Genomic DNA, 27,970 nt, shown 5'->3' with positions numbered 1-27,970 from the left:
GAATCCACCCACCCAACTGAAAATGACACACGCTTTTGGAGCACACAGTTTGCTAGCAGATAGTAACGTGGGAAATAAAGCACATGTCTTGCCATGATTGTGCTTGTGTCAAACTTAAGTCACTTGACCAGTTTAAAAAATTCAGTCCTGCATTGTGTTCTGTAATAATTTACCTTTTTTTTTCCCTCTCAGTTGCTTCAGTTTTGTTTTAAGAAACCATTGCACTGACAAAACGCCGATTATGTACACGTTACACTAATTAAGTGTAAGTAACATTTACATTTGGGTGTCATTTTTTGACACCCGTGTTACCAGAACTCACTCTGTCAAAAGGCTATTTCCCTTATTAAGTGAAACTCCTTCTTATACAAATTAGCAACTAGTTCTGAAGTGGTCTGTTTTGTTTTTTCTACCCTTAATTCTCCCTCCCCATAGATATCCTTAGGACTAATTCCATAAAGAGGGATTTGCATTGAAAAAACCCAAAATGCTTCTGAAAGTTCAAAACCTGTATGTGACAGTGATTTTTGCCATAGAAATCTTGCAATGTGTGTTTCATTGATACAGTTCTTATCAATGATGTTAGTGTAGCAAAACCTTGTTAAACAGCTGTTGATTTTCTTCTAGAAACTACTAGCTGAAAATGACACAGCAAATGCACAACTTAAGTCTCCTCCAGACTAAAAAGAACAGCGTGCCATCCTCTCCAAATGCTGCAAAGCGGTTATATCGGAATCTGTCAGAGAAGCTTAAGGGGAGTCATACGTCCTTTGATGAAGCATATTTCAGAGCTCGATCTGACCGACTCAGTCTCCGTAAGACCTCAATGGTAACTACCTGATATTTATCAAATTACCAATTTACTATCCTATTAATCTCCTTAATCGGTTTGCTTTTAATCTGTACAATTTTCCTCATCTCACTTTGTTCCCTGACCAATGCTGTATGTTCTTCCCAGACTTACCATTTATGATCCTGTGTGAAAATAAGTCTGTCTGTCTTGAACACTAAAGAAAAGCTACCCTGCTCAAGTGATGATGCTTTATTTTAGGAGTAAGGTCTTAACTTGGCATTAATGTGACAAAGTGTGCATTAAATATACATGCACAAGTGTTTCTCTTACAAGAAATGAAGAAAAAGTATTTTGAGAAACCAAAGATGACTTTAAGAGAAGTTTCTGGTTTTCCAAACAACAGATCAAGTGGAACTTACCTGCTGTGAAAGATAAATGCAAGGTTGCTCACTGACTGTGGTGACAGTCACTAGATAAGACCATGGAAAAAGGAGTTCACGCGTGAAGCAGTTTGACCTGGGTACGCTAGCCGAGTCGCAGAACGCAGCTAAGCACTCTGGTGCCAGTACAGGAAGCATATAAGCACCTGCTGGACTTAACACTCACAAGTGCTCCTATTTATGCCAGTGCTGGTGAAGTTACACAACCTCCAGCACATACATTTTGAAGAATGGACCGTGTCCCTGAAATAATAGCACAGTGTAAGTTCAGTGCACAACAGAATCTTTTATATTTGCTGGGGGAAAATGAACCTGCTGTTGATATTGCCAAAACAAAATAAATTCCCCTTTTCTGAAAGTAGGAAGAACAGATACATCCTTCAACTTCTCTGAATTATTTTGAGGGAAAGAGTTCCTCTCCACTTCTGAAGAGCAATGACTTATGACAGTGTCTATGAATGTGCCAGGAGCCGCCTCTTGAAACCATTACTCTGCTGCAATAAAGCAGATGCTTAGTGCAGTGCAGGACTAAACTCTGAATACAGTTGGGACAGATAATAAAAATATTACATTTTTTCAGAAGAAAAAGCACAGTCTAGACTCTTTTAACATTCACAAATCTTTGCTACATGTGAGACAAATTATATAAATCAATGCAAGAATTGAAAATAATTTTAAAATCAATTCGATGATCCTGTCCTCTAGGATCACTCCTTTCCTGAAGTCAGAGGACCCACGTGTGCCTCATGGAAGAGCTAAGCTGAAATGTAGCTCTAGTGCATTGGAAAGGCAGGAGACTGTTGTCTCTCTCCTGTGAAGAAAGACTATGACCTGAAGAAACCTGGGGATCATGGCTCCTTCCTCTCAGCTGTGCTTTTGAGGCTGTGGTTTTTCCAGATGCTTTCAGTTTGTAGGGATCATTTGAATTTGGGCCTCTAAGTATGAACTGTGGGAAAAGATTTTTTTTAAGATGAATTTTTTAGCCACTACCTTTTCTTGCCTTTTTCTTTTCAATTGCAAGCTTGTGTGTGACTAAGGAGTGAAAGAGAGGAGGATAAACTAGTGCTGGGGACTGTGCCAGAATAGACTGACACATAGACTGAATGAATGCCAGTCTGTTAACGTATCTTCTGACCAGTGTTTCTCTAAATATACACTTTGAATTACATATTCCTTCAAATATGGGGTCTTCTGTCATACTTAACTAATGAGAAGAGAAATGGCAAATGAGCATAGCCCAAAGATTGAGGAGCAGTGTACTACCTCTGAGGCTCAAGTCCTCTGCTATCCACAGCGCTAATTACTTGCAATCTCACTTCGCCACCTTTTCCACCCAGATCTGTCAGGCAGTGAGAGTGTCTATTCAATCAGTAATCATAATGAGGAGAATAGATTTTACAACGTGATATGGATGGTGGTTTAATGGGATATAGAGTCACTTGTGCTTTGTTTCCCCCAACCCACTACATTGTCAGGGAGTGACATAGCTTTTGTCACTGCTGACCTACAGTGAGCATAGGTACCTCTAGGTATTAGCAGTCTGGGGTCTGAGCTGGTGTCCACACAGTCAGTGAATAGACTCCCACTGAACTCAAAAGGATTTGGATCCCATTCTGTCCATTCTGACTGTTGTTTTCACAGTTTTCCCTAGAAATAAATAGCCAGGAAAGTATCAGTGAAGGGGGGGAAATATTTCAGGTCAAATTGCTAGCGGATGTATTTTCTAATCATTGAGTTTCTGTGCTGCAGCACTAAGTCAATGACTAAAATTATGTCTCCAGACAAGCGAACAACATTTGTCAGAATTTGTTTTCTTACAGCTTTGGCTAGTGAAGAGTTTTCGTTCCATTCTATCTTGCTGTGCAACACTTTCCATTCAGTAAATTGTTGTCTTGCTGCAGACATAGCAATGTCCCAAAATAGCTTTATTCTTGAACTCATGTTTATCAAAACAAGTCTTTGCAGAAACTACTTTAACGTTTTTTCCAACTCCAGTAGCACATAGTGGACTTTTTCAGTCAAACCTAGAGCAAATATCTTGAAAGGGGCACTTCATTTTAATTAAGCTACACAAGATTACATTTCTAAACACTCCAGCACTGAATCACTTACTGGAACATGGTTATTACTTACTGCAAAGCAATACTGTAGTCCTTTTCAGTATATACATTTGTGCATCAGACTAACACCTAAATAAATTAATCACACAGCACAGCTGTCTAGCTAATGATTGGAGGCTGCAGGACTGAGTCAAGGAAAAAACAACGTGCAAACTGACCCTAAACTTTACCCGATCACTTGTAAATGAGATTCAGTTTCTGTTTGAATTCAAGGGGTTTGTCTTTTCAGAGCAGAAGAAAGTTATCTAGTAAATGTAAATGAAGGCAGAAATCAGAAGGCTTTTGTTAGTATTTGTGACAATACCAGCTGGAGTAAAATTGAGCACATAGATCTAAAGAAATTGTCTTGCTCGCATTTGAATTTCTTACCCCTGGGCTGCAGATGTCTGAATAACGCTGCAATACTAGAAAGTTTTTTACATAGAATATGATCAGCTTTTTACAGAAAACTTCATGATCTATTATATCTATTATATATTATATCTTCAATATATTTCTGTTTTCTGTGTGAAAGTAAATAGTTGGGTAAAAGTTGCTCAGGTGCGTAAAATGTTTTTCTGGACTTGGAGAGCTGGGCAAATGGGGCAATTTACTGGCATGGCTGAAAACGTGGTAGACGTGTTGCTGTCTCACCAGGGTATTTTTTGTCTGAAATAGATATAGCATGGTTGGATGCGCACCGCTATGTGGATGAGGGATGCGTACACGCCTAGTTAGAAAGGCCATGCCACAGTTTCTGTGTTTTTACACTCTGAAGTCATGAGACTGCCAACACATTTCAGCCTATTGCTTTTCTCCAAATTGTTCATTTGGAAAACTTGATATTTGCAATTTCGTCTCATAATTGTTTGAATTGGATGAAGTAGCTTATAAAATTCATGCTCTGTTTCTTGTTTAAGTGCAGTTTTTTCAGATTTCTAATGAAATGAAGAAATAGAAATTTTTTTTTTCACCCTGTTGGTGAAACATTCTTGCCAACAGATTACCTGGCAAGAGCATTTGTGAGGAATTAAGCATGTGCTTAGATTCTGTTCAGCAACTTAAGGCCAAAATTTCACAAATACTTCAAGTATTTAATTTGGCCAGCAAAAAACCAAAGACACATTTTTCAAAGGCATCTAGGCAGGTCTAAATCTTGATAACTGGATCCAAAAATAAGAATTCAATTCACGGTTTTTAAAATAATGCTGCAATAATCATTCAGGTAGGTAAAATCTGTTGTTACAATGTGCGTATATATATTTGAAAAGGGCCAAATCATTGGGTTAATTTCAGATGTAATATTGAAGTTAGCCATCTTTTTCCTTATTATGTAAGAGGGATTTTTTGGTTTTATATAACACAAGAAACTCCTGAGATGTACTACAAGATTTATTGAATTTCATACAAAATTGGAATTAAAGCAAAATAGTGATATCAAGCACTTAGGGCAGCACTCTACAAATGCTAACTCATTTAACTTTTATGCACATACATAAAGTCAATTAAAAAGAGAATGTCTATTCTGATTTCAAAAAAGGGGAAAACCATGTACGTACCTAGTGCCACACAAGTGGAAATGTGAACCAAGAAACACCTAGCACCACAAGGCTGTCATCAAGTAATATCATCAGTTGTACCTTTTTGTTCTGCTCTCAAACTCTTAGCCAGTGTCTCCTAAAATTCACTTAACTGAAAGAAATGGAAACTAATGTAGTCATTTCATTTACTTCAACCAGTTCTCTTTGTAGTAAGGTCTTTATGAATTTCCTGTTAAGTAAGTAGATTTTCCTAGCTGTGATCGGTTACAAGATTAATATGATTTTGCTTGTTTTCTGGTTGGATCGAAATGCAGATGCTTCTGAAGCATAATTACCCTTTATTTCCATAAACAACTGTATAAAGGAAGTTCCAAAATCAATAGAAAAAGAATTTTAAATGGGTGTAAACTGGGATTAAGTTAATGCTTTTTAGGATGTTGATACATATTTTTGGAGAATTGGTGAATATATTTTCTGGTTTCAATAATTTATATGAAAAAAACCAGTCCATCAGTTCACAGTTCTGCATTCATAATAATGATGTTTCAAAGAGCAAAGGAGCACAGTGTTTTGGTTTTTTCCTCTTTAGGTGGAACATCAATGATCTATTTATGTTAATTTTGAGTACATAGTACAGTAACATACAGCTGTTAAATGCATATCATTGACTTGAGTGTGAGTTGATGACATATAGCGTGTATCAGAATCATACCATTAATTAAAATATTTTGTAATTAAAATTCTTTTAATTTCTAGCCAGAGCACTTCATCCCTTCAGGGTAGGGGCAAAATATGAGAAGAAGAGTAAGATCTCTGATTTCAGGATGATAAAGTGTTATATAAGTAAGACAGCAGATGTGTGGAGCTACTGGAATGAAAACAAATATTGCTGCATTGCAGTAAAAATTTCTGTCATTTTTAAGTTTTACCTTACAATAAAAGAAATATGTGCTGATCTCTTTCCTAAAACTTTGTGGAGATGTGCCCTCTCTAATGACAGTATATGTCCTTACAGACAATGTCTTGCCTTGAACAGATGGGTGGATAAAGAATGATAAATCTAGCTGCTTACCATTCAACCATTCCTTTGTCTGAGATTTTTCTCTTACACCTAACACTGAAGTATGATTTAAGTATTTGATACTGAAATTAAATCTAATTCTTAGAATCTAAAGAAGAATCTGGAAACAAGAGTTTGACAGAGACACATTTTGATGAAGCACTTGTTTATGTAGTGTCTTTTATTCTGCATGGAAATCTACAGAAAAAATATTTCTCCAGCATGAGCTATCTTGTGTACTTTAAGTGTCTAAAAGGTAGATTCCCAAGTAGGCACTACTCTCCTAGATTTGCTTTATTGTTGTATAGTTCATCTCATCCTTAGATAGTCATCTAACATAAGTATCTCATTTCTCTATATTGACAATTTTGGGTAAAGATTAACATATGTATATCTGTCATCTTTTTCTGCTGATCCCTACTATTCAGCATAGATGGGGTCCATACTAAGACTTGAAGATAACATCATCTTTGCAATTTCTTAGTGTGGTACCAATACTTTACATGCAAAACAGTAGACAAAAAGATTTCTGTCAGGCCTGAGAATTTCCGAAGACACTTTTAACTTCTAGCATAACTTAAAAAAACCTGTAGAACTGCTCAAGTTCCAAGGTGTAGATGTGGACTCTAGTTTTCAGAACTGCTTGCAAACCATTAGTCTATGTGTTTTAGAAGGAGATGAAAGATGTTGCAGCAGATCAGCGCTCTTTCAGAAAGCTTTCAGTGAAACAACACAAAACTTGGGCAGGGATATGCCAAATAAAACTACATCAATTTGAAAAAGAACACGAAGTTTTGATGTGGCTGAAATGTTAATTTCTTATCACAGCAGAAGACAGTTTTAATTTAATGTTTATTTCGTATCATAAAGAATATCTTATTGTATAAGAATTTTCTGTGTTTCCTCCATGTGGGTTTCAGGACACAGGAAGCCAGTTTACATCATATATCTGATTGCTTGCTCTCTTATGTATGCATTTCTTCAGTATGCCCATCGGCATAATATGTCTATGTAGATCTCAGTTCCTTTATGTGACCTCATGCTGAGCCCTCCTTGCTTAGCTGGGCCTCTTGCTTCTACTAATTCATTCTTAAGAGGAAAAAAACCTATTGGGTAATTATGGCAATGAGACACTGGGAGAGAGTTTAAAGAATCTTGGCAAATAACATGTCATTACTGTAGGCTCCAGAAGGATGTTCTCATAACAGAAATCTGCAGGCCATGCTACTCTCCTGCACCTGCTTCTCCCCAGCTCAATTAAGAAATGATTGGTTTCTTTGCATTACCCCATTCTTTTATCTCCTTGACATTGGTAAGGAAAAGGTTTAGTGGTTCTCCCCACCTGAGAGTCAGTGCTATGTATGTTCTTGGTTTTGGCTGCTTATGTTCTCTGCTGTTCACACACATCACTTTCTGGACATGCACACTGGACAGTCAATTTTTCCAGTCTCATTTCAACTTCTTTATTTAAGGACTATACATTTCAAAGCTGTTTCTAGTTACAAGTTAAATGCAAAAATATGAGCGCCTAGAAATGACTGAGGTGTTTGAATGAACAGTACCTATTACTAGGTCACACTGGAGCTGTGAAGGTTTTTTTCCAGAATAGCTTGTTTGATTTGGACTTTGATCACCTTGAGTTTGTATACTCCAGATTTTTACTTTAATTTTGAGTTGAAAAACTCAGTAGTCCAAGACTGCCAAAATCATAGTCTTTCATCCAGTTTCACACAGAAAACATTTAATATTGTTCAAATAGTTTGATTACAGGACAGATGTCTAAATAAGTTTGGGTTTGTTTTGTATGTGTTCCATACTCACTTGAATCTTCCCACAGACCGGAAGCAAGTTCAAGCACACGAGTTCAGAGGCAGACCAAGCTCAGTTTTGTTGCAAACAATTTCCATCTTTCCAGCTGAACCTAAGCTGGGGCTGGAGGATCAATATTTTGTAGCAATCTCACGAAACACAAATTTTCTCTATTTATTTTTAAAACACTGACATTTGAAAAGTTTTACTGAATTTCTGTTTTTATTGATATGCAGAATTTCCAGTGCAATGAAGCTATGTTTGAGGCTGTAGAACAGCAAGATCTGGATGCTGTTCAGATTCTTCTTTATCAATACACTCTGGAGGAACTGGACCTGAACACACCAAACAGTGAGGGACTAACTCCTTTGGATATTGCCATTTTGACAAACAACGTCCCTATTGCTAGGACCCTTCTACACATTGGGGCAAAGGAAAGCCCACACTGTAAGTAAAGAACACAAATTAAATTGACTTAGATAATTGCCTGTAGGAGATTAGGTTTGCTGCTGTTTTGGGAAATTAATTACATTACACACAAACATTGACTGGTTTTATCATAAAGATGATTCTACCAGCAATAGTACCACAGTGCTGGAGGACATTTGCAGCAATATCTGCTTGTTGAATGCATGCTTAGTAGATCTTTTTTGGTCTCTGTCATATACACCAACTGATGAATCAGGTTGAGTTTTTCATGTCATTAACAGTGGGGCAGCTGAGGTAAAATCAATACTGAGAAAAAAAAAATCTTTAAAAAATGGAAACAGGAAGTGAGTGATTCAAAGATCACGGTCTGAAATATGGAGTTTGTCATCAAAATGAAAGGATGGTGGGTTGTCTAGACTTTGGTTTATTTTGATTATCCTTTTGATTTTGGCTATGCTGTCTTCAGGAGACAGGTTGTGTTGGAATCTATCATTTCCATTACCACAGACTCCTCACTCCTATTCTTCAAATGGCCTAAATCATAGAATCATCGACTGGTTTGGGTTGGAAGAACCTTAAAGATCATCTAGTTCCACCCGCCCCCCCCGGGCAGGGACATCCTCCACTAGCCCAGGTTGCCCAAAGCCCCATCCAGCCTGGCCTTTGAACACTTCCAGGGATGGGGCATCCACAACTTCTCTGGGCAACCTGTTTCAGTGCCTCACCACCCTCACAGGGAAGAATTTCTTCCTAATATCTAATCTAAATCTCTCCTCCTTCAGCTTAAGGCCATTCCCCCTTCTCCTGTCGCTCCATGCCCTTGTAAACAGTCCCTCTCCAGCTTTCTTGTAGGGCTCTTCAGGTACTGGAAGGCTGCTAGGTCTCCCTGGAGCCTTCTCTTCTCCAGGCTGAAAAACCCCAACTGTCTCAGCCTGTCTCCATAGCAGAGGTGCTCCAGCCCTCTGAGCATCTTCATGACCTCCTCTGGACTGACTCCAACAGGTCCGTGTCTTTCTTGTACTGGGGACCCCAGAGCTGGACACAGTACTCCGGGGGGTCTCACAAGAGTGGAGTAGAGGAAGGAGAATCCCCTCCCTCGACCTGCTGGTCATACTTCACATGATGCAGCCCAGGATATGGTTGGCTTTCTGGGCTGCAAGCACACATCCCACTTAAATGAGAATTTCAAAGTTCTACAGAATCATAGAAAATCTAAGCACATAACAGACTTCACATTGCTGGATACCAATATTGCTTATAACTACATATTGTAGTTATAAAACTATCCTTTGTATTCCTTCATGGGCATTTTTATGCACAATTTGTGGGTCGGAGGGTGACTTACCAACCCAATTAATCAACCGTATACCATGACACAAACTCCGACGCCTTACTTGTGTCTAAAAATACACTAATGTATACGAATTTGTTTTAAACTGTCAATGCCTATATTTAGGACATTCCCAGCAAGGCTATAATGAGACTGTGTTTGAGGGGTTCGGCCACTGCAGACTCTGCCATTAATTTGAAGTTAGTTAAATTAACAACATTTAGTGCTGGCATGTCAATCTCAGTGCTCCAGGAAATTGCACCTTGAGGCTACTAACATTGCCAGTTTTTTCACTGGAGAGTGTGTGTGCATGTGCGTGTGTGTGTTGAGTTTTTTTGCCAGACCCTCAGTGTTGGTACACCTTTATTGCTTTTCTATGTCCACAGCACTTATATTATCATTTATTCTGGCCTCCTTTAACCTTCCCTGGAGATTTTTGCATAGTGTAGCTGCTCAGTGAAAAGAGTTTTTTAGTTTTATATTTATTTGTTTATTTTTCTGTCATGGTTCATGACTGAGGCTTTAAAAAAAAGTGTGACAGCATTTAGAGTACATGATTGACTGCTGAAGCAACATTCATTAACCATGACAAATCTAGAGGAAAACACAGTCCTGAGTGTTCTAAATAGCAGTAAAAAAGACTAAACTAATTTTTCATTGACCTCATCTGTAAATAAATGCAGTCTGATGGCGAGCAGGGGCAATCATAAATTAGTATTCATTTCCTGTAATTAATGCAAACATGCCTATGAACACAGAGAATATGAATATATAACCACCTCATTTCCATTTCAAAATATACCCACCAAATTTCCACTTATCTTAATTTTTAGTTTTTCTGATTGAAATAATGGATGAAGCATTCTCAATAAAAAGCAAATGATTATTTGTTTTGGGGTTTTTTGTTACCTTAAGGGTTTACGGTTGCTACTTGAGAACAAAATGCAAAAAGTTATTTTTCAGCACTCAAAACAAAGGTTCGCAGCGTCTTTACATGTGGCTTCATTCTTATGGAACTGATAGCAGTCATTTTCTATTTTCTCTAGTTTCTCTGCCTTGCTTTCTGTACTTAATCAACCCTCTTAGAATGAAATCCATTCTGTTTGTATGATCTCAGGGCTGCAAGAACTTGATCCAGCACCCAGCGGGAGCATTTTCATTTCTCTAAGGTGGGCAGTTGAACAAGACTTCCCCAGGGGGAGGGGAGGGGATTTCAAGGTAAAATTCTGACTCATCCCGATTTTGGGAGAGGATACAAGAATCTCTTAATCTGATTGAAAGTGTATAGGACCGATGCACAGATTGCGGAGACTGCAAGGTAGAGGAATTTCTCATTCCAAGTGCACACAGAAAGCTTCCTACAGAGAAAACTCTTGCTCTTCCACTCTATTAGCCATGGTGATCCAGCTGAAATCTCATTATAGCCCCTAACCTAATGCTGTAGAAAAGAGGATCTGGAGGACAGATAGCTTCCATCTGTATCACCCGGATTGCTGCCTGGAATAGGAAGAACAGCAGAAAAAGCAATAGAAAGTAAAACTATATGATCTTCATTTCCACATGGAGCTTGGACTGTATAAATCTTAACATGAACCCAACATCTCTTAAACACAAATTAAGTAAGATCAGAGAGGACAGAGTTTAAAATATTTAGTTGGGGAGGAGGCAAAGTCCACTATATTATCTTTTCAGCTACTCTTATTCAGCACATACTCATGGTTTGGCTTGGCTTGTTCATGTGAACCCAAATAAAAATAAGATTAACATTTCCAGTGGCTGATTGGACACGTTTCCAAGACCTGACAATTGTGGATCAGAATCTTGATTAAACAGATAAAGCCAGATGCTTAGTGAGAACTTGAACCAATGCCAAGTCTCAATCACCCGAAGTTCTGGCACATAAAATCTCCTTTCTCAGTCCTGTTGTGCTATCAGATGTGTTGCATGCTTATTGTAAGCTTGGATCCAGGAAACCGTATCAACTTTGGCCCCTCAGGAAACAGGGAGGTCTGAGCATACCAGCATATTCTAGTAAGCCTGGCCATATGTCTCTGATGTCCATATGAAGAATGATCAGGTTTCAAGAAGGATGGCTTCAAGCCAGCTTCTGAAAGCAAAGTCTTAGAGACAAACATTCTTCAAAAACAACCTTTTGGATGTCAGGGGCATTGAGTAAGTCCTTGCTCTCCTGTGGCTTTAAAGTTCCATGGCACTTTTCACATTAGTATATAGGGTTATTCTTAGACTCTGCTAAACTTTGATTGTGATATTGTTGTGATAGACAGAGGGCGAAAGTTAAAATGAGAGGCTTTCACCGTAAGGACAGTAAAGCAGTGGAACAGGTTGCCTGGAATGGTTGTAAAGCCTCCATCCTGGGAAGTCTTCAAGACCAGATTGGGTAATGCAGTCAGTAACTTGGTCTGACCTGATAACTGACCCTATTTTGAAGAAGAAGGTTATACTAGAGAAGGTTCTTTCCAGTCTGATTTGTCCCATAATCCCATGATTTTGGTTTAGGAATAACACGTTCATATGCACAGACATCTTCACTCATATGATGTTTTAATGCTAAAAACCTGTCAGAGTCTTGGTCCTTTATATGATACAGTTTGATGTTTTCAGAAATGTCTAATGCTCCTGTCTAGTGCTAGGGAAGTGTTTTCGGTAAATAGGGGCCTCTTAAATTAATTCTATCTCAGAGCTCTTCTGCCAAAATACCAGACACCAGAGAAAAGTTATTTTCTATGATTTCAGAACTCCTTCTCTTGTACACTATTTCTTGCATATTGAACATCAGATCAGCAGTTGCATGTCTTTTCAGGTTAAACACCTTTATAAGACCTATTTTCTAAACTGCAAATAATTTGAACAATTTCAGGCTAAGAGTGATTCTGAAAATAGGGCTCAATTCACCATATTTCATTGTATAATCAAGGGGCTGGTTTAGGGTAGTCTTGTGGACTTGGGCCCTATTTTAGTTTGTAACCTATGTGATCTTCATTTGCACCTTAACATAGCACCCAGTAGTTCATACAGGCCACCTGGACTGCTAAATGTCAAATCAAAATTGTTCTGAGTGCTGGAGAAAACCAAAATCTCCATGTGTCAAGCTGCTTGCTGTCTGTCCAAGGACTAATTAGATACTACATGGGCAAAACTGTGGCACAAAGAAAACCTGGAGAGAGATCCATTCTATACCAGTAATGGCCCTTAGGCACAGAACTCTCATTCTTAAGTTTGCCAATTAGATCTGTCTTTACTTGTACAGATTTATATATTGTATGTGTTTATAACCAGTAAAATCATCATCTTTTTTTTTTCTATAAAAGCTTATGATATTATGGCAAAGTAGGGGTTGAATAGAAACCAAATGCTTTATTATTTTAGTTCATTTTTAATATTTCACCAACTTAAAACATATATGCAATTTCAGTCTAATTAAGACATTTTTAAGCATATGAGAAACATAGGAAGATAAAATTTGTTAATGTTATGAATTCCATTTAAGTGGCCAGATCCTTATGTGGTATAAATTGGCATGTCCTAATTCACTTTATGATGAGACAACTACTGGAAGGCAGAGCATTCAAGGATTTGACCTTACATGTGTTATACCAGAATGCGTAAGGCCAGAATTTTGTCACATAAGTCCATCAAACAATTACTTACTTTTCCTTTTTCTTGGTAGTTGTTAACATGGAAAGCAGGTCAGTGCATCTGAGTACATTGGTCCAGGAAGCACAGCAGCGAGTTACTGAATTATCTGCTCAAGTGATGAATGAAGGCCTTGGTACAGACAACACAGAAAAAGAGAAGCAACTAAAAGCGTGGGAGTGGAGATACAGGCTATACAAGCGCATGAAGGCAGGCTACGAGCATGCTAGTAAGTAGAAGAAAGTAGATGCAAAATTCAAGTCAAGAACTCTACAACTGAGAACACTCTGCCTTTGTTGAGCAAAGATGCTCTCGCTAACTGATCCTCACAGCGCTGCTGTAAAAGCAGACGAATGTTAGGGTGGAAAAACTGAGGCATATGACTAAATGGCCTTCCCAAGAATGAGAAGGAAATTGATGTCAGAACAACAGAGGAGCAAAGATCTGACAGCAACAAGCACAAAGCTCCTTTAGGAGTGGGCTGCATAAAATTGATGAGATCTCCAAACTCTTGGTTCAGGATCTAATGATTCTGTCCTGCTTGTTTCTCTTCACATTTACTCCTGGATCTCATTTAATGTGCTCAGAGTTTAAAATAGGATGATTAGAAAAAGAATATATGAATAGGGAGAAAGAGGGATGGGGACATTGGCCTTTTTTCTGTTGTAATTTGATTTTAAAAAAATGTATATTCTGTTCTAAAAGAATGGAGGTGTTCTAAACACTTGATCAAACAATGGAATTTCTTTTTACATACAAAAATTGTGAAAACTTAATCTTATTTTTGGCATCTACGTATAACATTTCATCAGCGTAGTCACAGATTGGGTCACAGTTATACAAGTGAGTCTGCACCCAAAGTAAATGTGCATTTAGGTGCATGGGAAGGAGTAAACAGGGCTGAATTGTTTCACATGTAGATCTTTTAGCTGTATCCTATTCAATGAAATACAATCATTTCCATTAAAATTTTTATAACTATCTTTATATAAATGTAATTAAAATAATTTTCTCAAATTTATTGTATTCTAAGATTACTTCCTCAAGACAGATGTAGTGCTCCTTGTATTAGATTCTAAATACAGACAGTACAGCAAGTAAGTTAATATAATGATTTTTTTAATCAATCCCAGCAGTAAGTCATGACATTTTGTGTTTGATTTCTGAATTGAGTCTGACTGATATTCTGTGAATTAAAATTTTAAAAAAAAAAAAAAAAAAAAAAAAAAAAAAAAAAAAAAAAAAAAAGGCCTCAACTGACAACTGTATTTTGGAACTACTACACTGAAACACTTGTGGAATTTGCAATTTCTGAATCACAATCATGTAAAAATGTTTTCTGTTATTTGATAAATTTGAGTTTGTTAGTGAAACCATAAAGGTTTAATTAGCTCTTTGTGGTTTTGTCCTTTCTCTCTCCTCCTACCCACCCCAAGAGATTTATAGGGGCTTTTCATTGACATAATTAGCATGAATCTGTTTTATTGGGTTACATATATGCAGGAAGATATTTTTAACCAAAAGGAGCCAAAAACCATGATAGAAACAAATGGTGTCTGCAGGATATTGTTAGCAGGGGCACTAATTAAAATGCTCAAAAGGCAGAGAACACAAACACCTACAACCCAAAGCTCACAATTGCAGGGTGATTTTCAGTGGGTTCTTTGAAGACTCAGAAACATTGTTTGAATAGGATTTGTTGTGCTGAAGAGCTGATGTTTTCTCTTCTCTCCCAGGAGCCCCTGAGGCGCCAACCAATGTCTGTCTCATGGTAACAAGCAGTACATCACTCACTGTCACCTTCCAAGAACCTCTGAGTGTCAACTCAGCTGTGGTGACCAAGTATAAAGGTACTGGATTTAGACATCTTTCATTTACTTTAACAATGTACAAAAATTTGAGGGTTAAGTGGCAAAGGTATTTATCTACAAGAGATTATATTACAATGCAAATAAACTTTGAATTTAATTATTTTCCTAGTTAATAGTTGTAGAAGTGGAATTTTCTTAAAAGTTTCCCCAAAGACAAAATTTTTATTAAAAAATAAAAATAAATTAACCAAAATCTTTCTCCATGAGCGCTTTGAAGAAGTTTGCTTGACTCACTGTGGTTAGGATATCAGCTCAACAACTGGGTTGAGATGAGGAGTTATAAAACACAAGCTAACTCTTGGTGTCTGTGGGCTCCTGAAACCATGTGTATCCTTGTAAATGCCAAACCCACACCACCATTCCTTAAAGGAATGCCTCTGGAAGCTGAAACTTTTGGCAGAGGCATCATACAGCCCAACTAATTAGCTGTTCCAGGGCTGCCACATCATTCTTGGAAGAGCAATACATTTGGGGTGGCACCAGTTAGTTGCAAAGTGGAATGAATAGGAAAATGCTTCCATCTGAATAGCACTGTTGAATAGAAATGGTTTCAAAACAGAATTTCTATTCCACAGGAAATTCCAACATAAAAAGAAAAAATTTATTGAAGATTAGAACAAAAATGAGAAATTTTAAAATTTCCTGTTTAAAGAAACTTACAGGTTTTCTAAAATGTTTGAAACCGTAAGTTCTGCAGTGTTGAGTGCAGCAATCCATAGCCTCCATCTTCCACAGTTCAAGGGACTGAAAAGCACTCTTCTGAAGATCTGAGACTTTCTTTGCCCAGCCCAGGGGAGTCAAGGAGTGAGGAGCCTGAAAGTCCTCTTAGTTATTTCCCACTGTCTCTCTTTTAATGTTTCCTGTTGTGTGTGTTTCTTTGTATTAATAATTAAAAACCCATTGGAGAAGTACTTGAACCTTGGATTTCCATACACATAGCAAGAACCATAGTGGCTGTGTTGCGGGGCAGCCTATTTCACGTTTCCACGTGTGGGTGTCACAGGGATTCAACAGGATTGATTCAGAAAACCCCAGTCCATCGAGGGTCCATCGAGGGTCCAATAGCTCACAGAGCTCTTTGGAAAGTGGGACGTGCCGGTGCACAGGCTCCATTGGCATCAAGCACAAGCACCCAAAGGACTGCATGACTTCATTTTGGAAAAGGCAGATTCTCTCTTTCTTCCCCCTGCTTCTGATTAGAGATTCCAGTCATCACTTGGTATACCCAGTAAAAAAAAATTTTTATGGTGTAAGAAACAAAAACAACCTCCCAGACATCACTAAAGCTATCAAAGTGATTCCATTCCTGATAGCCTCAGTAGAAGGGTAAATTACTGTATTACACCTAGTCAGCTGTGCAGTGCTGCAAGAAGTGTGATTTTCAAAAACATCAAAGCCCTTTAGAAGACTAAATCTAATTTTCAGCAATGGGTTGGGTTGCCAGGAAACTAAATTTCATTTAAGGGCTTCCTACTGTCTGATTTACTTGTGAAAATGATACTTGGGCTCCTAAAGCACTTAAGTTCTCTTGAAAATATCAGCCTGCTCTTTGTAATATGCGTATTTTAAACAATCTTGAAATATTGTCCACACTCTCATTATAATGATTGTTGATATTTTCACAGTAAAGCAAATTCCCAAATAGAATTGATTTTTAAAAATAATTTTCTAACGGCTGTAGCGTTGTTTTCTTGTGTATTCATTTGGGTTGAATCTGTTTTGTACCATGTCAATTCTGTCCTCTTTTTGGTAAACACAACATTCAGAGAAATTTAATTCAACCTGACCTAACTTTCTAATCAGACTGAGTAGTGTTGCTGTCGTATTTCGAATTGCCCTCACTGGTGATCGTTTTATGCTTTATCAAGTTGACAGTTAGTTTTGCCAGAATGTTCATTTTAAATCCTTTATCCCAGGAGACTTGCATATTTATGGTTAGATAAAAAGAAAGATCATTAATAGCTCCTTTTGGTGACTTTCGGGAATTAATTAAGCACTGGTTGTAGAATTGTTTATTACATTATGGAGTGAGATTCTTTGTGCTACTTTGAGGGGTCATAAAATGAACCTTTCAAATGATCACTTGCAAGAATGATTAGAACCAGCTAGCAATTACTAGCCCTGAAAGGAGAGTGTGATAACATTTTCTGAGGATCTTTTTAGTCAGATATATAAACCTCCTACCTAGAAAATCATCTAAGCATTTTGCTAAATCAGGGATGAAAATAAGTTGTTAGGATTTTTTTCCCCTCAATACTTTACCATTTCTTTTTCTAAGCAAATTAAAATTCAGGAGCATTTGCAGCAGTGTTTAGGGAATACCTGCTCATTAACAGAAGCTAATAATGTTCTTTTCTCCGGACCTGAATTATAGGGGATAAAAACTGACATCACGTCTGTTCAGTTTAGTTTCATTCCCTAAAAACATTGAGAAACTGCCAATTCCTTTCCTTTTTCTGTGTCATCTTTTTTTTTTTTTTTTAACATATTTTTTCCAAAGCTTTATTTGCCCAAATGTAATTTAGAAACCAGGCTTGGAACATTATCTAACTGTCTGCTATTTTCCTGTGTGTGATCTTTTCCCTTGTTAGCTGTATAACTTACAAATAATAATACAGGAGAATAATCCTTTGCACTCACTCTCTAACCACTAAAACCATCTCACTTCATTAGGAGATTTAATTTTAACCACACACGGTGAATGGGTATTGACTTTGGTGTCCCAGCTGGATGGCAGTTCAGTGACTGCATTCTGTTGAGGCATTGCTTTAAGGAGCCAGAGTATTCTTTACTTCCTCTCCTGGATTGTTGTTTAATGTTGCAGGCACCATCCTAATGGCTCCCTTCAGTTTCCCTCCAGAGAAGGCTACAGCGTGGTGGTGGCTGATGTGAAATTATTCCTATGTATATTGTAACTTAGTAAAGTGTTTTGAGGCTGGAAGCAGACAGGCATGACATAAATCAATACTAATAGTAATAATCTGCTCCATGCTAGAGGAAGATTCAAAGCCAGAGGCACCTCACTCCAGCCAGTTTTAGGAAGGATGTGAAGCATCACTGTAGCATTGAGAAGAAAAATCCCTGCCCTTGGCTAATCATGCCCTCAAGCCAAACTTCCCATCCCATCCTGGAAGTACTTAAGACCTGCTTTAGTTTTATATATTTGAAAATGCAATCAAAACGTTCCATACTAATATACAAAATAACTTGCCACAGTTTAAAGCTAGGGTGAACCTTCTGTTTAAGGCTGTCATATTGTTACTGATATATTTTTATCCTAGAGCAACACTACTGTAACTATCTTGATGCAAAAAATCCCAGCAGCAACATAATCTAGATAGGCACCACATGACTCCTAGGAACAGTCCCAATAGAGCGAGCAGTAAGTGTTTGTAGGGCTTTTAAGAACTGTTGTTTTTCGTTAATTAGCATTTCTAGGGTTCACATGTTCCACACAACACATACACATAAAGAAAGCAGGGGTATTTAAAGAATAAAAGGATAAGTAATGGTAACTATAATTTTGTTGCACTTATTTTCTGTGCATTTTAAACCTGGTTATTATTCTGCTTTTATGGTGAATAAGTACAGGTAAACCTCCTCTTACTGCACAATTTTTTTTCACCCATTTCCCATTAGAAGTAGTCATAATAATGCTGTGATCCCCAAGTATAGGATAAGGAAGAAAAATGGACATAGCACTGATCATTACCTACTGGAAAGGATCCCTATGCAATGGAAAATCTCCGTTTATATTTTATTTACAATTTTTTAAACAAACATCTATATACCCTTTTGGAGAAAAAATGAAACAGCTTGTATAACCAAAGTTAAGCTAATTTATTTAAGAGCCTGGAAATATTTATGTTTGAAGAGAGAGGAAGAGAGAAAAAAATCTGAGCCATGTTTGATGTAGCAAACAGAGCTGATCTTCTCCGTTTGGATGCAGCTGTGGACTTGGATGCCAAGTTATTTTCCAGATAGTGATGCTAGGCTATCTAGGCCACTTTAGCCCTTGTCACCTTTTCGTTTAGCTTGTTGTTTTAGCAGAATATTTCATGTTTGTCAGGACTGTCCAGCTGCCTTCCAGGATTTCTGTTAGATGGAGAGAAGATTTTTTTATTTTCTATGATGTCAGTGTGGGTCTTTACAAAATAAACCACGTCAGCTTAGATCAGGAAAGAAGGAGTTCTACCTTGCTTAAATCTTGACAAAAAGTCACTCCCTGCCTCCCTTCTCCAAAGCAATTTGTGGCTCATTTCAGAATTTTTTTGCATGAGAATAATTTAAATTGCTGGTTCAGTCCTAAAGTAGATGCTACGTCACTGCTTGATCCTGTTCCAATTTATAGTGGAATGAAGTAACATTCTGCATTCAACTTGATCTTGAAACCCTTTTCACTTATTATTCAAAGTTTCTTTGTATATTTTGAAACTCATTCTTTCTTTCCCTAAAACTGTTCTTACTCCATAAAAAAAAAAAAAGAGAGAATACATTTCTTTGTGAGACATTTGAATTTATCCTGCTGAATAGGTGTGGTCTGATATTTTTTACAGTAGTTCATTTATGGCATTTTATTAGGTCTCCTGGGCATTTTATTTGCACATTACATTTTGGTAGCTAACAGGACTGTGCAATTTGACTTCTATTTTTATGCCTAGCAAGTATAGAAATGTATAAATGTTAAAACAAACCTTTCTATTTCTAGCTCCTGACAATGTCTGTAGTATGTGTAGGACAACATAAAATTTAAGAACTTCTATTTTTTTTAGTTTGCTATGTATTTAAAACCACCTTTGAACATGGATCACATATTAAGTTATGTTGTAGTTGATCAGACAGCAGTTACTCAATTCAATCATTTTTTCCTCCTTCTTTGTCTTTGATAAAGATTTTGAACAAGATGAATGGCTATGAGAAAACCCAGACACATAGGCTCTGGTTTTGTCTGTCTTTAGTGTCTAAGAAAAAAGGCCATATCATGATGTTGCTGAATTTTAGACATTGCTTTACCTTGTACATTTACTTTGACTTACTAAAATTAATAAGTATTTTTTGAAATTATTTGCATGTGGCTAAGCTTTATAGCTTCCGGTTTATAGGTATTGCATAGAAGACGTGAATTTCTTACAGCCAGTGACAGGAATGGAACTCAAAACCTTCATTTTCTGTCTTGAAGGAGGTTTCTGATTTAGCCGATCTTTTGATCCATGGGCTTGGGAATGCTTCCTCACTGGAGACTTAAACAACAGAATGTCTTCAAAGGAGTTGTGAAAAAGTTTCCCTGCTCTCTGCTTTGTCTGAAGTCTTCTCTGGTCCATCATGGACTTTTCTGGTCCATTTATAAGCACAAAGGGTCTAAACCATAGCCAGTTTGCCTCTCCAACCAGAACTTGATACTGCTCTAGTAATTAGATCTGACCAACAGAACTGATACATGAATGTAACTTTGGAATCAGACCTTTGGATCTGCTTCAAGCTCTTACCTCATGTATTGAGCATAAATTGCAGGGTTTACTGTTTTCATGCATGAGCGCCCAATTAGTTCATGCATGAACACCCAATTGATTTATGCATGAGCGTCCAATCAGTTCATGCAGGAGCATCCATTTAATTTACTAATGAACGCCCAGCTGGTTCACACATGAGCGCCCTGTTAACTCATGACTGAGCACCCAATGATTTCATGCATGAGCACCCACTTAGCTCATGCCCGAGTACTGCGTTGGGCATATGTGGCAGGTTTCAGTAGCTAGGGGCCACAGGTGTGAAAGGAGGTCAGGAGATGCCAGGTGCTGGCCACAACTGGCCCAGCCAGCTCTAAATGCAATCGAAAACCCCATCGCTGAGTGTAACTCCCTGGTGGAGACCTGGGAAGCTGGCAGCAGTAAAGGGGGAGGATAGGTGTTTGGCTTAAGTTGAGGCTGGAAAAGGTGGTGGAAATGTGTTCACTTAGATCTGTTTGTTGAATTGTTTATGTTTTCTTTCTTCTCAGTCTGAATGAGTGATTAGAAGTTTGTATTAATTGGCAATAAATTCAATTAAGTAAAAATTCCCCAAATCAAGACTATTTTGCCTGCAACACCTGGCTGCAGTGCTAGGGAAAGGTGAAAGCTCTGTAAGCTACTGTGTAGGGATTAGTTTATAGAGAAATAAAAGCCTTAACTATAATTAATTAACATCTATAAGCTAAGTCCCTCTTTAAAAATATGTTACAGGAGAACCAGAGGAAAAGCAGTGGAACCCCATTAAACAGATTACTTGTATTAGGGTTTGTCTATTTACTTTCTTTGTTAAGAGTGCTACGCAGTGTTCTGATTTGTCTCCTACATTGTGATATAGGTTACATTTTTGTTTGCATTTTCTCATTATTAATTCAATTTGAATGTATTTCTGTTTTGGGAAGAAGTTAAACTTAACCCATGCATGCTTCACACAAATGAGCAGCTTCCCCACCAGTTTTGGTTACACAGATTACATGAGTAAAATGTACCCACTGGGAGTGGAAATTTGCAGAATCAGAGCCAAGGCTGTTATACGTTTCTGGGATGTGAAACCTTCGCATAAGAACCCCATTTATTCTCCAATCCCTTCTCACCGTTCTAACGTGTATTTTCTCCCACTTTTCCTTCCACAGCCAGAGTGGAATACGTTTGTCATTGCACGGCTGAGACACAAATCTTGGCTGTTATTATAATCCATTGTAACTTTTTAATCACTGGTCCACATTGGAAGGCAATATGCACCCACATGGCATATTTTCTTAGTTATTTATAAAATGTTAGTAAGAAATGTCATTTTCACTAACAGAAAGGAAAAAGTTCCTTCTTGTACTGGAATAGCTGACCTTATTACAAATGGATAAAGAATTGTTAGTGCTTAGAAAACACTAATTGAATACTTGAGAGAAAACAGTCAATAATTTTTTTATTTTCTCTTGGTGAGAATTTTATTACAATGCAATAAAAATAATATCTTATAAATCATTTATATGATGTAGATTTGCCATAAGATGAGTTGTGAAACCATGATCAAGCAAAGATGTGTCTTTGGCACCCAGCCTGCTGTCATAATGCTTCCCATAAACATCAAGACATAAAATAGAGTATTCTGGCCTAGGTCAAAGGAATATCCAGAAACAGGGCCACAAGAAAGGCTCTTTAACATCACTGATTATTATTAGCAGGCGTAAAAGGTAAAGGAGCCTACAGCTGTTTGGGAAGAAGCTTTACGGCAAATACAGTATTTGATTATTAAAAAAAAATTCTCTGAAACAAGTATCATGAAGATGTATAGCCATGGAAGTTTCAAATGAAGATGTGCTCTCTAGGAATAGTCTAGAAATGCTCTTCTTGATACTGTTTTGACTGTTGTTCTGACAAGAGTCCCTTAAACCCATCCATACCTCTTTCACACTAAAACACAACAGTGCTTTCTTTACTTCAGGTGGACACAATGCTGTTTGTTTTCATCTTTTTCATTCCTCTTCAGCCTTATTGATGTTTCTACTGACCCAGTACAAAGAGCCTTGAATAAGTTTACAGAAGTAACTGAAATAACAGATAAGATCCAAAATAATGAGCGCTAGTATTTAGAGCAGTTAGGAGCTCATGTTTTAATTTAAGTAGTACCTAGAAATCCCAGGCCCAGGCCCTGACTACACTGTTTTAACTTCTGTGTTTGCACAGCAATATGTGTAAGTCCCTTAGGCAGTGTAGTAAATCCCAGTTAGTGTCCCTAAACAAACAAACAAATGAAAAGCTCACCTGTCCCTATTGTAAGTGCTGTGGTTCGTATCATATTGTATCTGTCTATGCTGTTATCCAGCAGAATGCAACCAGTTCCAGATGTTTTAAGTTAGTGTGCATTTATGGGTCAGTTATACCTTTCATGCAGAAAACCAAATCCATGGGAACAAATGCAAATTCCTCAGTGCCAAACATTTGTTTTTTTCCTAAAGGAAGCACTATGCTGGGATCTCTGTCAGTAGGTCTCTACAGCTGGTATGACTTGCCTTTCTCCTATCATTCTTTGGAGAATTTCCAAACATGAGAGAGGCATGAACAGAGCCTGAACCCAAATCGGCAAAAATGGGGTTCTTTTCTCAATTCAGACTGGAAAGAACAGTTCAAGGCAGCTAGGAGGAGCTGACCAAATACTGCAAACAATATTCTCCATCTGAGCTGGCGATGCTGTCTACACCAACAGATTCCTGCTTTTCACTAGTGTTCAATTCTCTTCACTTGTGTTATACTTCTAAATATTTGTTTAGGTACTTCATCCTGATTTTATTCACATGAATGGCAGTGTTCAATATCCTCACATTAAGCTGCTAAGACATTATGAGCTTAAATTATTAAAATTATTTCGTAAAGATCAGCAGGCAGGAAAAGATGGTGTGAAGTGGTTTCTGGTGTTAGCGCCCTCTCTCAGTTTTACATTTCAAAGGAAGCTGTTGAACAATGCAAGTATTTGTTAGGAGGCCCTTGGAAAAACAAGCTAAGATCACAGCGTCCTTCAGCCTAGGCCTTAGACATGGGGAGGAAGGGAAGGAGAGACAATCTTTGCTGTTTAAGTCTGGGTTAAAAGCCACACTGGCACAATGCTTTGCCCAAGGTCACACAGCAAGTCAGCAGCAAATGCAAGAATAAAACCCAGAATCCCAGCTCAGGACACTATTCTGTAGACCCCATTAATTTAGCAACAGGACTCATGTCCTTCAGTCTAATTAATCTACTTGGCAATTCACTGAGTAATTTAAGCGCAAGCAAAAACAAATGCCAAGAGAAGTGGCAAATTCTACTGTGGCTTGGGCTGTTTACTTGACTCAGGAGAAGGTGCTTTCCTGAATGAATCTACAACAGGGTCTGGAGGTGTTTCATGCCTTCACTTTGTCTCTTGTCTGTCAATCTCTCTGATAAGCTGTTAAAGGCATGCTCAGTGTAACAGCAAGATAGCAAGTGGAAAAGAAACAGGTGAAAATAAGCTTCTCCCTTTATTTTAAACTGCATGAATTGAGTATTAAAAAAAAAAATAAACCACATAACTTGGCCACAAGTAGGTTACATAACTTAAGCCAGTCTAAAATTATGTGCCAGCAATTTACATGAGTTTTATGTAACTGTTTATACTGGTGTTTATTTAAAAATTACTACTTATCTTGGCGACCGCAGCAACACATCGTGCATTTGCTAGCTCTGGAATACAGGGCACCTTCATTAAAACACATAGTCACCAATATATTAAACACACAAAAAACCCCTGCTCTGACATAACGTGAAGTGTCAGATGGAAAGCCGCAACAGCGAAGACATTCAGCGCTCACAACAAAGCAGGCCTTTGGGGTGTTCAGAACGGGACTGGAACATGCTCCATCCTTAATTCACCCAACAGCTTTCAGGTCCTTTGCAGCACAGTTGGTACAGTCTACAAGACCAGCTCTTGTTCCTGGGCTTTTATAAAGGACCCTCTTCATCTTCAGGTTTTTATACTTGAACATTTTTACATTGGACTTTTAAAGTGCTGAGGTTAGCTAGCTTTTTGTTCTTTCTTAAAGTCCCAAGTACTTTAGAGTTACACAAATGGTTGATATTTTTTGTTTACTACCACAGCAGTCTCTCCCAGCACTCTCTTTTAGAAAGTATGCAAAGATTGAGCAAAATCTTCATGATGGGCTCCTCATGCACAAAGTTACATACTTTTTAGACCCGGGTTTATCACAAGGGTAGGGCCATGGATGTGTGGCTGTGTATTGGTACCAGAAAGAGCTATATATATCCCGCAAAGCCAGAAAGTGTGAGCAACACTGGCCTGATAAATGTAATATAGGTCATAGGAGTTTGTCCCTTGTTGTTCTGCAACCTGCTGAGTGAACAAGATGCTCTACCTCTCCTTGCCTTCATTTTCCCACCTATAAAATAGGGACACTGGTATTCACATCCTTCTAAGAGGTTTAAAACCCAATGAATGATTATAGTAGAGCATTATGTATTATTTTTAGACAACCATTATGGTAGAAAGCTGAAATCTCGCAATGTATAACAGGAGATATAAACTTAATAAGTGATAAATGACTTAAGTTGATTTGCATTTCTTTAAAACTATATCATGTCACCCTCTTCTCACTTGTATCAGTAAAATCAGGGGGGGAAAGGTTTGTTAAAATCAGAAGTAAGCAAAAATTTCCAAAATTTTTAATGAGTTTCTTTATGACAGATATCATGAGTCAGAGAATGACACTCTGTCAAAAATAGCAATGCTTCAGTGTATCCTGTTGATATGTTTTCAGTAGTACTTTGAAACAAGGGGGAAAAGAAGGCACTATTCCAATGCAGCTGTTCAAAAAATATTTATTTTTTAAGTATGGAAATTTTTATTGAAACTGGGGGGCAGGGTTTTTTCCAAATGTGAGGTTTGTAAATATATATACTTGAAAATTGCATTTTGAGTAACTTTGTATAGACCATCTTGTTAGGTAAATATCCTTTAAAAGGGAGGGTTCTCAATCATAATGATAACCATAACCTGATCCACAAGCTACTATCATATTCCTATGTTTTCAATTTCATGGGGCTCAGCCACAACAGGGTGAGTTAAAAAAATAAATACAAAATGCTGGCATTACTTGGCTGCATAATGAGAAGCACAGCTAAGCCTCAGCCTAGCAGCCAGTGAAGACTCAGCTGGTTGAGGGGATCACAGGGGTACGCAGCCCTCCTCCGTACCTCGTGAAAGGACTTGCAGACTCAGTCGCTCGCTCTCCCTGATGACTAGTTGTCCTTCAAGGGACTGGGAGATCACAGTGTCACCCAGCAAGTGGATGAGGGCATTTGCCCTGCACATGGGGTTTCACCAACAACATGAGTTGGGGCAACAGTTTTCCTTAAAACATCAGAGCAAAGCTGTGATTTATTATTTCAAACCCACTTCCTCAGCCATTCCTGAGACAGCACTAAAGGCAATGTCAGCCTTTTCTCCTCTTGGTAACTCACATTCTTTCTCTGAACTCCTGGTCCTTGATTATTTCTGAGAACAAACTGCCATGCTGTTGCTAGTCGTGATACTAGTATCATGATGTTCCTGCTGTACACATGGTAGCAAAGGTGTAGGATTGCAGTCCTGTTTAGATTAAGGCAGTTAATTCCTCTTCAGGCAGTGTGTTAGGATCTCTAAATATTAGGAGCACTTTTCTAAATGCCAGAATACAAATGGAAGGGTTGAGAAAGAGATCCACATCAAGAATAGGGCTGCAATGTTCATCCGTGTAAACTACCCAAATTTAAATATGCCTCTTGAACTACCAGTTTGTGTTTGAGCACTCTCCAGTCCATAGAACAGCTAGAAATTTGGGAAGCTCAAAAGCAGCTTAAAGCCACTTATTTCACTCTTGGCTTTTGTTTTGTGCTGCCTAAAGTGCAACCTTACCACTGCCCTTCACTCTGAGAAGCAGTCAGCCATGCCTGGGGATTTCAATGAAGACAGGATTTGTTGGCAGAACATGTCTTGAGTGACACTATCTTGCTTTACATGAATCTTTGAGAAGAAAAATGGTATCTGAAGTGACTGAAAGCCTGGTGATAACATGTTCAGCAGTTCAGACAGGGTTTCTCCAATTTATCCTTCTGGAAAACAGACAAGATGTCTAAGTTTGCAGCATGTATAAAATGTCCCCAATGATTTAATACAGCGGAGTTATAAACCCTGAAAATCATGGTTTACAATGGAAATTCTGACAGGCCATCAAGTTCAATGGTACTTATAAGTATTCCTATAATTAAGTTGTCAACAAAACCCTACAGTACGGTACTGTAACAGTCTCTATATTTTCATTCTAATATATAGAGATAGCTTCCACTAAAGGTGGCAGTAATTAGGTATTTAAAATCCATGGAAAACTAGAAAAATATACACTGAAAAAGTTCAAAGACAATCGACAAAACCAATATCCTTTTCATTGCAGCAAATACAAAAATGTTGCAGAACATGCTGTGCATTCACAAACTGCAATAACAGAAAAGGAGCAATTAGGAGAGAAAGGAAAAATGACTTGTGCTATTGATACTTGGCTATTTTAGAAAAATGTGTTGGCAGTTGAATGTTGTATATGCTGAGCAAAAAGTTCCGTGAAGCCTTTTTCTTTTAACGTGAAAATACCAGTATGACACAGCCAGAAGATGAAAATTTCACGTGCCAATATTAAAATACCTATACCTACTGACCTATTCTAAATTAGACTCCTATACCAATAAATATGCAAATAAAGTATCTATAAACTATTTTGTGACTCTTAAAGGGAAAGCTTTGGGTATAATTCTCTAGTTTGATGTAAATCCAGAAAATTGATGGGATCTTCCCATGTCTGCAGTAGAATAATTAAAGAGATTAATTTTGCTATATTTTGATAGGTTTTCCTGGGAATTTGAGTCTGAAGGTACAAGTTACTAAATCCCAGAGGTATGACTCCAGGATTAACCTTAACTCTAATCATGGTACTTGTCATTACTAAAGTATAATTTAAGAAAAAGAGACTGTTTTCATCCCTGCAGCCATCAGTTCCCCACTTACATATAGGCTTTTTTTTTTTAAATCATCTGGTAGTTTTTCATGGTCTGTTGATATTTTACACGCACAATCATTTTTGCAAGTACTGAGGAAGAGTCCTGATACCAGGATTATGGATTTCATAACCCCTTAAGCAGGAATATGAGTCATCCAAACAAGTTGATGGGAGCACTTTGGTGAGGCTATCCCTTAGAATTTAGGCTGCAGGACAGGTTGGGAAGGATGTGTCAGCCCAACGCCACTTAATTCACTTCCAAAGTGGATACAACTTAATAGGTCCTTGTGGAGCTCTGTAATTTCAGGGACCACAGGAGAACCAGGCTTGGACAAGAGACCCAGAACCCACTGAAACCATTGAAGAGACTCTAGCGAGTGTCAGATCT

General features: G+C 37.8%; 1 protein-coding gene across 1 annotated transcript in view; it reads left to right on the top strand.

The window, feature by feature from the left end:
- The first annotated feature begins 627 nt into the window (after positions 1-627).
- ANKFN1 (ankyrin repeat and fibronectin type III domain containing 1) overlaps positions 628-27,970 on the top strand; it is a 51,812-nt gene continuing 24,469 nt past the window's right edge. The window contains 4 exon segments of the mRNA XM_075770545.1: positions 628-829; positions 7,979-8,189; positions 13,190-13,384; positions 14,892-15,005. Of these exon segments, the coding sequence (XP_075626660.1) occupies positions 644-829; positions 7,979-8,189; positions 13,190-13,384; positions 14,892-15,005 (706 nt within the window). The 5' untranslated portion in view covers positions 628-643.

The sequence above is a fragment of the Balearica regulorum genome, chromosome 18 (assembly GCF_011004875.1).
Source record: "Balearica regulorum gibbericeps isolate bBalReg1 chromosome 18, bBalReg1.pri, whole genome shotgun sequence".
Classification (NCBI taxonomy): domain Eukaryota; kingdom Metazoa; phylum Chordata; class Aves; order Gruiformes; family Gruidae; genus Balearica; species Balearica regulorum.
The sequence above is the reverse complement of the archived record's forward strand: the minus strand, read 5'-3'. Positions and strand labels throughout refer to the sequence as shown.